This window comes from Adelges cooleyi, unplaced genomic scaffold, assembly GCF_023614345.1.
Source record: "Adelges cooleyi isolate 19-005CV unplaced genomic scaffold, UGA_ACOO_1.1 ACOO_flye_CR_arks_rails_tigmint_CR_PRNA_575, whole genome shotgun sequence".
NCBI classification, from domain to species: domain Eukaryota; kingdom Metazoa; phylum Arthropoda; class Insecta; order Hemiptera; family Adelgidae; genus Adelges; species Adelges cooleyi.
The window spans coordinates 875,213-887,368 of NW_026096269.1; the positions used below are offsets into that span (position 1 = coordinate 875,213).

Genomic DNA, 12,156 nt, shown 5'->3' on the forward strand with positions numbered 1-12,156 from the left:
CAGGCTATGTATGGTAAAGCAACAAAATAAAACAAACGAAGGACCAGTCGAAATTTTTCGACACGAGAAAAAGATTGAAGCCGAAATGGCGTCGTTACGCCTTATCAATTTTGGGTAGGCAACCTAACGCACACTATAACTGTTCGCTGTTCAGATGGCAGATGGGAAAGTTGGATAATAACAACACGGGACCGACGCGGGTTTTAAAGAAAGGAAGCAGTTTATATTCACAACGGATTACAGGAAATAGAAATTATATAAGGGGCTTCTTATGGCCGGTTCCGTTTAGTGCAATGGCCAAAAGATAAATCTTAAAACTAAACATTCAGTCCACAACTTAAAACTAACTTAAATACTATTGACGGAGGTGAATTCAATATAATGATTGACGGTTATACAAACAGTCAACTCCGCATTTAGCCAATCGAAATCAAAGGCCACAGTTTACGGACAACCAAGGGTGTAGCGTGGCAGCTGGGCTCTGGACGACCTCGGCGGCCTCGTGATAATGATGGAGGACTTACGCACTCAGCAAACTCCGCGGACGGCCAATTACAGCAAACAGACAGTTTACAGGAAGTAATCCAGGGAAATCAGTGTTATTGACTCGGACAGAATATCAATAAACACGAGGTTGTTGAGATGAACGATTTTATTATTTACAGATCTATATACATTAAAAACGATCTTGTGAATAACATATCCACAACGTTATTTTAATAATAACAGAATATTAAATTAATAATTGTTTAATACTAGTTTTTTAATTAGAATTAATTTCTAATAAGAAACACAATATATACGAACGAGAAAAAAAAGATTGTGGTATAAGAAAAAGACCACCGACGATAATGACGACGAAACGGTAATTACAATGAGCAACAACAACAGGTTAGATTATTTTTAATTACAGAGGACGGTCACAACAACAAAAACAGGAGGGAGTGGAACGCCAACGAACAACAACATTAACGCATACGCGTACAACGCGTAAACATCACCGCCCACCTTGAAGGAATCCCGTCAAGCAAGTGGTAGTGGACACAATTTTACAGCTGGTCGAACAAGATTTCCATGGGGAGTTTCGACAGTGGCTACTCGTGAGATACCGTCCTGACCGGGATGAAGAGTACGCACGCGACCAAGACGCCATTGAAGTGGAGCTGTAGGTTCCTTAATGAGGACCAGATCGTCTACACACAACGGTTTTCCGTCGTTTGACCACTTTGTTCTAAGTTGAAGGCTCGAGAGATACTCATTTCTCCACTTTGACCAAAAAAATCGATGTATGTTAGTTATCAAACGCCAGCGTTTTAGCTTTGACAAAGGGATATTGTTTAAACACGGATCGGGTAGCGTTGTGGATGGTTCAAGAGTCAAAAAATGACTAGGTGTCAACGCTTCAAAATCCGTTGGGTCATTACTTAGCGCACATAATGGTCGCGAGTTCAGAGTAGCCTCAATTTGTGTGAGAAGAGTAATGAGTTCTTCACTCGTTAACTTATGTAGGCCAACAGAATGACAAAGAAGATTTTTTACAGATTTTACACCTGCTTCCCATAATCCTCCAAAATGTGGGGAGGCAGGAGGGTTGAAATGCCAAGTAATGTTGTTTTTTGCCAAGTGACTTCGAACATTTTCTTGAAACGTTTGTGAGTGTGTAAGTTGTTGAATTGGATTTAAGAGGCGCGAAGCGCCAACGAAATTGGTCTCGCAGTCACTATGCATTTCCTTAATGGGTCCACGACGTGCTGAGAACCGGGTAAAAGCTAGCAAAAAATTTTCGGTTGAGAGATCAGAACTCAATTCCAAGTGAAGAGCCTTAGTAGTGGTACATACGAATAAACATATATATGCCGGAGTACAAAAGGAGCGACGTCCCCGTGTATCTTTTATAAGAATGGGTCCTGCATAATCGACTCCAGAGACAAAAAACGGTTTGACCTGTTGTACCCTATACTTAGGAAGAGGAGCCATTTTTGGCTGAATAGGTTTTGGTCGAGTTCGAAAACAGGCGATACATAGTCGTAAACGAGAACGGATTACTCGCCTAGCGGATTGAATCCAAAATTCCTTCTGTAAGTGTGATTGAAGAGCAGTAGCACCAGGATGCTTAAGACGTTGATGGTGATAATCGATTAACAATTCAGTAAGTCGGTGACGGGATGGCAACAGAACCGGGTGCTTTTGCGAGTAGGGGATATCCGCGTTTGTGAGACGACCGCCCACTCTCACCAGTCCATCGTCATCAATAAAAGGATCTAACCGGCGGATATTTTTTGAGGAAGTTAATCCTTTTTTTAATCGTATGATATCATCCGAATAAACAATTTGTTGGACAGAGAATGTTAGTGCCGATAGAGCACGCGCAATTTCACTGGCCTCAATAATGTGTGAAAATGAAGAAGACGATTTAAATTTTGGAACTCGAAAACAATAGGCGATTATGCGGAGGATTTTATCGAGCGACGAGAAACGGTCCAGAACATCTTCAGTGAGGCATGATGTGGTAGCTACCAGTACCGTCTTTTGGCGAAGCTCGGGATGTAGATTGACGTCATCTTCAAGCGAAGGCGATACTGACGGTGGCCATTCATCCGACGGTTGTAATAAAAATGACGGACCGGTCCACCACATTGAATGATTCACAAGCTCCGAGGGAAATAAACCACGGGAGGCACAATCCGCCGGGTTATGTTGAGTAGGAACATGACGCCAAATAGTCGGTGATGTTAATTCTTGGATTTGGCTCGTTCGATTTGCCACAAAGGTGGCCCAACGATGAGGGGAAGAACGAATCCAAACCAGAGCTGTAGTGGAGTCAATCCAAGCATGTGTTTCATCAATGTTGAGACGATCAGTAAATGCATTAATCACCATACGTAAGAGTTTAGCAGCCAGCACAGCGCCACATAACTCAAGACGAGGAATTGTACAACGTTTGAGTGGTGCGACTTTCGATTTGCCGGTTACCAGCCGACAATATACAGCCGTTGAGGTCTGCACGCGAAGACATACTGCGGCGGCATACCCTCGTTCGGAACTGTCAGAAAAAACATGAAGATGTATAGACAACGCATCATTGAACGTTATACGACGGGGAATCAAAAGTTGTTCAATTAATTTGAGCTCTGATTGATATTTCGCCCACATAGTAGCTATATCTTGGGGAATTGTGTCATCCCAATTTACGCCGGAAGTCCAAAGACGTTGTATTACATGCTTTGTCCAAAAAGTAAGAGGAGACAATAATCTTAAAGGGTCAAAAACTCGCGCAATGTCCGAAAGCACCGATCGTTTCGTAGGTTTATGTGAAGATGGATTGGTCTTAAGAGGACGTCGCAGGTAAAGTGTTACGTATACAACTCCCGAGAGATGGCGTTATTCTCCGTCTCGGCGCGGCGGCGGCGGTTTATAGTCACGCCCATACGAGTGCTGCGGCGGCGCGTTGTAGTATTATCAGAGCGGCACATTATTCTATCACCGACTGCCGATCTAGTAAAAACTAATATTATGCTGACAACGTATGATTCGTCGCGGTAAACATTCGCTACTTCGCGAGCTCGCGCGCGTGTTACAATCTCGAGTAAATCTTTTTTATAGCTACTGTTCATTAACATTTATATAACAATGGACAGAGTAGAAAATACAATACCCATCATAGTTTGAATCATTCTGATAACTTAATTACTTTTTTTTAGCGTATAAATAATTTTCTCAGATATCAGAATAAACTTGGTACCTCGTATAGCGTACTTACTTATTAACATTTATATTGGAGCATACTTATTTTGCATTTCTGTTACAATAAAATACGTGTTTCCAAATTTGCTTAGCCTATATTGGCCATGGTCGCATTGAATATTTTAGTTTTTTTTTTTTTTACTGTTTTTTTTTTATAGTATTATAGGTCACCAAACAAAATCATTAAAAATCAGTATTTTATGTAAAACATTTCAGCTTTCTGATAATTCATTTAGAAATCCAAAATTAATAATTGAAAACATGTTTATAAAAATTCATCAATAGAATAATAATTGTACAATGGTACGAGTATCCGTTATAAACTTTAAGTGCTGGACGGGTCATATATAATATTCTATGATTTATTTCATTAAATAATAATTATATATAAATCTAATATTATTTCATAAAAAAACAATGTGTACATATGTAAATTTTGTATTATAATTTTTATCTATAAAACACACAACACAATAGGAAAAATAAAAATGTGGCTTCTCTGTGCAACAAAAATACAGTATTTCCCAAGTAAAGTCATATTTCTACAATATTTACAAATAATATAATTAGATAAGCTTAGATTATCTGTTGTTATCCCGAAAATTATGGTGGTCACCGCCGACATTATTGCGGAATTTAGCTTTGTTATAAAAAAAAAAAAAAAATAGAATACGAAATCATAATTGAGATATATTGTGAGTAATACTCTTTAATTTATAAATTGTAATTATATAGAAAAATAAATTATAGTATAAATGAAGAGTTAATTTGTCAAACGTTCCAAGTGCTAAAGTATAAAAATTGAACTTTATAATTTGATTTTTTTATTTCACTAGCGGAAACATAACATATTTTTGAGTTTTAAATATGATTGTTTTTTTTAATAAATATCTATTCCTTACTTGAAATTTACAAAAATCTTTCCGGTGTAGTAAACCCACGTAGTGCACATGGGTCCCTATAAGGGCATGTCCTCCTTTCGCGTCTATGCATGGTCACTAAGACGTGACCAATGGGTGTCCCCTTGTAATAATTTAATTATACTTTATTCTTTTAATTGATTATTTGATTATGTTCGAGTAGAGCGACGGCGTCGAGTAGTCGGTAGTCAATTAACGATAGGATTGATTGCACTACTCAGTTATTAACTTCAAAATTGATTAAACATTATTATTATATCAAATTTATTAAACATTATTATATGTCTATTACAATTAATTCAAAAGTTTAACATATTCATTAAAAAACCTACTCCTAGTTTTTCGTTACAAACGTTGGTCGTTTACGGTGTTTTGTACGCGGTCATCCGACCGGTGCACCACACCGGTAATGGATAAAATACAATTTAAATTATAAAGTTCAATTTTTATACTTTGGCACTTAGAACGTTTGACAAATTCATTTTTCAAATATTTATGTTGGATAAATACGTTTTTAGTGGTCGGCATTGAATGAGGGGGGTGGCTTAGATTGAGAGTAAAAAACCGTCTTTACGAAAAATAAGAATATAGAAATTACGGACACCAGGTAATACAAAAAAGAAATGGAGACCCCCCAAAAATCAAAATGTTGTTTAAAATACATTACTGATCTATATGATTTATTGCAACTAAAAATTGACTGTTGATTAATTTACACATAGCAACTTAAAAATTTCCAATTTTGGTCTGAGGAGGGGAGGGGTCCCCACACTAATTTTGGTCTGGGGTGTAAACATTGTATTACAATGTTTCGGTTTTTCGGAGAGGTATTTGAATATTTTTCCGATTTTTTTACAGTGTGCAATAACCCCCTCCCTCCCCCCGTTCCCTAAACCATTTTTTAAATCACAATTTTTACAAATTATAATTTACTACAATTGCTACCTTTTTCATACAAGCGACTTAGCGACTGGCTTCTTCAGCTAATTCTCTATAAAATAATGAACATAAAATAGCAAATATTAAATAACAGTATCGCTGCGCAAGTAAAATATAATATTTGTTTGTTATTGAGAATTGATTGTTAAAAATTGGGTTATCTGTTTTTACTTCAGGTAATAATATAATTGCGGTGTCACCGTTGACGTTATCGCTGTCGCCGCGCTACGGCAGTTGGCCCAAAACCGGTTTTCCGAACGTATAAAGATATGTAATAAATTGGCCGCTAGGCGCGCCAGCTCTCGACGTAATAATTATTATAAAAATTAAAAAAACATCCCTTCGCACTTCAAATAGTACTCGTACGCTTTTGGTGGTAGAAAATTGTTTATAGTACCATATGAAAGATCAGAACTTTTTCTACGTGCCTATAGAGAGTTTTTTTCGATAACTTTATTTACAATGGTTTTATAAACGTTTGAAAAAAGTAAAAATTCTTATTGAAATAACTATAAGTAAACAATTTTTTTTTGGAAATATGGCTCTATACGCACATAGTAGACATTCCAGGCTTTCTTTAGGTATCCTTAGATTTATTCTACGATTAATAGTTTCTGAGTACTATTTGAAGTCCGAAGCGGTGTTTTAGTACTCGAAATATTTGACTGCGACGTCCTCTTAAATGAAAACGCATCAGTGGCAGGATCCCACCGTAAACCAAGGACCTTTAATTCGTGTTGTTCACCGGTGTTAAATAAAATAAACGGAGACATAGCACGGTCGTCATCGGCAACGGCTTGTAGCACTTGATCATTGTTGCTAATCCATTTTCTTAACTCAAATTTAGCAAGAGCGCATAATTTAATTAACTGGCTTTGACACTCAAGAGCATCTTCAGTAGAATTAGCTCCAGTCAGAATATCATCTACAAACGTGTCATTTAGCAGAACAGCAGCAGCTAATGGATATTGTTTACCGTCGACATTGGCCAATTCACGAATCGTTCTGAGGGCTTGATAAGGAGCGGCCGAGGTACCGTATGTCACCGTGCACAGGCGATATTCTTCAATCGTAGAATTAGGATAGAATCGCCAAAATATCCTTAGGTAATCCCGATCAGCGGGTTGCACTAAGATTTGGCGATACATTTGTTTAATATCGGCCATAAACAAATATTGCCAGAGTCGAGAACGAAGCAAAACAATTTGGATATCCGGTTGAAGTTTAGGACCTGTGTACATACTCTCGTTGAGTGACAATCCAATGGTTGTACGCGCAGAAGCATTAAACACGACGCGAAGCTTCGCCGTACTACTATCCGGTCTCAGTACACAGTGATGAGGGATATAATACGAATACACTTTGTCTCTCTCTGCAGGAGGGACAAGTTCCATGTGACCAGCAGTGAGATAATCTTGCATAAATTCGACATATTGTTTACGAAGATCGTTGTTTTTACTAAGTCTGACTTCTAAAAATTTATATTGACGAAGAGCGTTTGTCTTAGAATCACCTAACAAAGGGACGGGTTTCCAAAATGGAATCGTAACCATAAAACGACCAGAATCTAATCGAGTTGTGGTGTTCTGATAGATGGTTTCGGCAGCAACGTCATCAGGGCTAAGGTGGCGAACAGAAGGTAATTCTTCAAGTTCCCAGAATTGTTTTATTGTTGAATCAAGAGATTCAGAGACCGACAAACATAATGACTTAACAGTAGAACGATCACAAGCGTCAACGGGACCCATTAGAATCCAACCAAAAACTGTTTCAATTGCAATCGGCTCACCGGCGTGGCCGGATGTTTTGCCTTCAAGGAGAAGTAATGGCAATATATCTGCTCCCAACAATAAATTCACAGCTTGAGGGCGATGATAAAACGGATCAGCCAAAGGTAGATTTTGTATATGGGTCCATTTCCCTGGTACAATCGGAATTTGCGGTGTTGGTCCAGTAATTTGGAGCACAATATAAGTATCTACAGAAAACAAAGGTGTTTTTTGACCACACGGTGCAACAATGATTGTTGATTTACCTTTCACTCGAGTAGAGTCACTTCTAGCAAAGGAGGTAATATTTACATGAGAGTGGCTTCGAGGAAGCAGTATATTGACAGCACATTTTTCTGTAATGAAACTGGCCTGTGAGCCACTATCAGTTAACGCCCTGAGGGTATGGCGTTTACCATCAGAAGTGCAAACATCTAAAAGAACGGTGGACAATAAAATAGTTTGCTTTGTTGTGTCTTTTATAATAAAAGACGCAGTATTGACAGTTTCGGTTTGCGGTGAATCAACTTTTTTTTCAAAATGCAACATGGAGTGATGAGAACGCTGACACGTTTTGCATTTGTATTTCAATGGACATGACACAGATGAATGACCTGAACCAAGACAATTTATGCAAAAACGATATGTCTTCGCTAACTGAAATCGCTCATTTGGGGATTTTACAATAAAATCTGAACATTTTCGCAACGAGTGGGGTTTTTTGCACAACGGACAGTTGACAACAGGTGGCTGAGAAGCAGTAGTCATTAAAACCTTTGACGATGCAATGGAACGTGGTTTGAGATTGGACAAGTTATTTGTCTTTGGAACGGGTTTTGACAGACTAAACGAAGGTCCAGCTATTGAGTGAACATCAGCCGAGCGAATGTGCCGTCGTAAAAAATCAACAAAGTCACTAGTCACTAAGTTTCGGATACTGTTTTTCGCCGACAGCCAGCTCCCAACGCAAACGTAAATCATAGTCGAGCTGCTTTTCAAAGATGTGGACGAGTATAGGGCTCCAATGTCGTGTAACGAAGTCTAAATTATCCAACGCAGCAGTGTGTTCCAAAATACAATTTAGCAGAGATTTTATTGACGAACTATCAGTCGACTTGACAACGTGGGGAGATAAAAGAGCGTCAAAATGTACGCGTGCTAGATCACGTTTATTGCCGTACCGAGCTCTTAAAATATCCCAAGCACTGCTATAGTTCAATGCCGTTAAAGGAAGATGTGATATTAACGACAAAGGTTCACCTTCAAGAGCAGTGCGTAAATATTCGAATCGTTCGACGTCCGGCAAATCAGGTGCATGAGATAAAATTGACTTAAAAAGATCTTCAAAACCTTGCCATTCGGTAAGCACACCAGAAAACGACGGAAGTTTAAGCTTTGGAAGCTGTATATTTAACGTACTTTTATTTACAACAGATTGGTTACCTAACATGCTTTGTGATGCCGATAAGTCCATTTTGGGAGATAACGACATGCTATTCACATCAGCAAAAGCGGCCAGATCGTAATAAAAAGTGTCAAACGAATCAATCAGTGAATTACTATTAGTATTATTGACGACATCGATTGGAACGGTTTTTTTTGCGACACAGGATTCCATTATTTGGATGTCCTTTTCAACGGCTTGGCGCAAACTATTCATTTCCGTTAGCATTTTCGAAACTTTTGCACGCTTCTCAGAATTCAAGCGGTCATCATTAAACTCAATCGAAGCACGTACAAATTTAGTCAATTTAGTTATGACCCTTACAACGCGAGACTTAGCGTCGACATATTCAACTGATGCTGGAAGAGACATTTTTATTTTGTAACTCTATCTCTGTACTGTCATTAAAATAAGTATTTTTTTTTCATTTACAATTTGTACTGTTTCAATATCCCCGGAATCTATGACACTAGAAGATATTTTTGGACTTACACTTTCTGACGTAATTACTTCCTTACTAAATAGTGTCTTAATTTTCGGGACATTTTCTAAAGCCAATCTTTGTTTTTCCAATTTTTCCTTGGCCAATTTGCTATATTTGCCTCCACTTAACTTAGAACGTTTCATTTTTATAGACAGGTTGATCTATAATATCATTTGATATTAAATTAGTATGTTTAATAAATAATAATAGAATAATAATGATAATATTTAATATTAAATTTGCGATTTCGTATTGATATTTAAGAATTGATAAAATGCATAACTCGTACTATTTTATGGTAAAACGCTTATTAATGACAAAACCTACATAAACTTTAACGTATATTAAGACATTTCGTTTTAAATTTGTTACACTAATTTATTGTTAAAATAAAATAATTAATTGATACAATAAAGTACATACCTTAAGGCTTAAGAAATCGCTGCTTTATAACAAATGCAAATGAACGACCAGTCAATTTCGTTACGGCGTGGTGTATAACAAAATAATAAACCTAGTACGAGTATCTTATAATTTAGATATAATATTTGAGGCGTCATCGCTTATCGCAGAAATTTCCCCACATTGTACATTATCTACTATAATAATAATTATTATTATGGGATACGGGTTTTAATGCTTCTTTCCTTTACGATTTACTATTAATATAATAAAATAATACGTTCAATTCCGTGGCCTATTCGCCGTGCCGTTACCGCAACGAATTTCCGCCCGGTCGACTATTGTATTATATATATATATATATATATATTGTTATTTGTCATATATTTCTGTTACACACTGCATACCATTTTAGAACCTACACATACATTTTCTTATACTTTATAACTAATAATATTATTTCATATATTATATTATTGCATGTTTTTATAATTTATATTTAAAAATAATATCTCAACGTAGTTTTTGGGTCACACCAAAAAAAAATTTGCCGCCCTAGGCTTTAGCCTACATAGCCTAAGCGGTAATACGGCCCTGGAGGACGGTCACAACAACAAAAACAGGAGGGAGTGGAACGCCAACGAACAACAAAATTAACGCATACGCGTACAACGCGTAAACAGGCTAATAACTGATGTAGGTTATTGGTGGTAGTATTGGACACATGTAAGTATTAGTAGTATGCATTAACGGTTGTAATTATGTTGGGATGTAAGTTTCTCTTAAAATTCTTAACTTATGTTATGCAATTATTTACAATACACTATTTACAGACTATGTTAGACTATGTTACTACATGTATAATTTTATATTATAATATTATATTGCAGTTGTTTTTAAATGAACAAGTGTCTTAAAAAACACTTCAGCAAGTAACAACACGTTTTTTTTTTTAACTCAATACACTATTGTATTATATGCAAACGGAAAACATGAATTCCTGATCACCGTATAATATTTATATTTTACTTGAAAAAATATATTATAAAAATCAAGTTTCAGTTAATTTTTTTGTACTAAATACAATGTTGTGCAAAGTGTTAGTGAGTTTCTTGTATTTCACATTAGTAAACAATAAACAAGCATTTTCACCTTATGCGAACAAAACAACTCTTCCGGACGTACTTACTGCACTTTTGGGCCACACACAATGGAACCAGATCGTCGACGTAAAAGCCAAACGACCAGATTTTGCAAACGAATGGTTTTCAGGGAACGATATATATATTCACAGAGGTTTGTACCCACGCACTAAAAACATTGGATATTCTCATGTTAATTTCGAAAACGTGTATATAAAATACTATATGGCCAATCATTTGTTAGCATGTGTATACGCGAACGTTACGGATACATTTACAAATTTGATTAAAAACATTTTATTTGTAAATGTGTATGAAAGACGTCATTCTCAAGATAGAGAATTTCAGAGACAATGCAGATTAAACAAACGTCAGGAAAAAATGGGTCGTAAACAAATTCTTGGTAAGCGATCGAGAACTGAAGTTCAATATGATCATCAATCGCTTGAGAAAAATTCGGAAAACCAGTTAAATACCTCGGATGACAAGAAAGATAGCAAACTGAATGGTATTTCTGTGAAAGTTTGTAAAGAGTCTTACTACGACTTTGACTTTGCGTGGAAAATTTTTAATTTTACGTATCAACAATTATCGGATAGTCAGAAGATGTTTGAGCACATGTACGACGCAATAACTTATTTATACAATTTAATTGATCCCGAGACATTTGTATTACATCCTAGCATAAGACATACAAGAAAATTATTAAATTTAGTAAAGTGGTACAAAGATATATCGATAAATTTTAAACATATTTTTCCAACTTATTTCGGCGAACTTGATGTGAATTATAAGAAAAAAGTTAGTGGATTTCTCACAAAATTGTTCAAGTTAATTAATAGTAATAATCAGTATTTCTTAAGCCCATTTGTAAAGAAATGTTGCAGACTGCCTGCAAAAGAAAACCCGAACATCACAAAATTAATACAGAAATTTAAAAGCAAGTTTCCCCAAAATAACAAGCTGGATATCATATATCAATTTAAAGTTCAAATTCAAGAGCTCGTAAAAAAGGTTATCAAAAATTATCATTTAGATTTAGGTTTCGTGCAGATCGAAAAATTTACTTTTGACAATCTTTAATTGTTATCTTAATAAATCTGAATGAATTATAATGATAAAAATACATTTAAATATTGAAATACATGTTATATCATAATACAAAAGAGTTATTACTATATTCATACCCATTAATTCACTCATGACTCACTCTACTTGGCGTTTTATTATAATATATAATTAATAACATAATAAAATAACAAATATATAAATAACTGACCCTACTTATCTTAATGACTCACACCAGTAAGTA

At 36.0% G+C, this 12,156-nt stretch overlaps 1 protein-coding gene across 1 annotated transcript; it reads right to left on the bottom strand.

Moving 5' to 3' along the window:
• Positions 1-6,196: 6,196 nt before the first annotated feature.
• Positions 6,197-9,443, bottom strand: LOC126843885 (uncharacterized). The gene is made up of 3 exons (XM_050581679.1): positions 9,309-9,443; positions 8,477-8,774; positions 6,197-7,806 (listed from the first exon to the last, which is right to left on the bottom strand). The coding sequence occupies exons 1-3, from the start codon at positions 9,441-9,443 to the stop codon at positions 6,197-6,199; spliced, it is 2,043 nt and encodes a 680-aa protein (XP_050437636.1).
• Positions 9,444-12,156: the final 2,713 nt, after the last annotated feature.

Coding starts and splice junctions, on each gene's coding strand:
- LOC126843885 (XM_050581679.1), bottom strand. CDS start 9,443: ATGAAACGTTCTAAGTTAAGTGGAGGCAAATATAGCAAATTGGCCAAG. Junction 8,775..9,308: donor AAGTAATTACGTCAGAAAGT/GTAAGTCCAAAA, acceptor TTAAATATACAG/CTTCCAAAGCTTAAACTTCC. Junction 7,807..8,476: donor CGTTGTCAAGTCGACTGATA/GTTCGTCAATAA, acceptor CCGTTCTTTTAG/ATGTTTGCACTTCTGATGGT.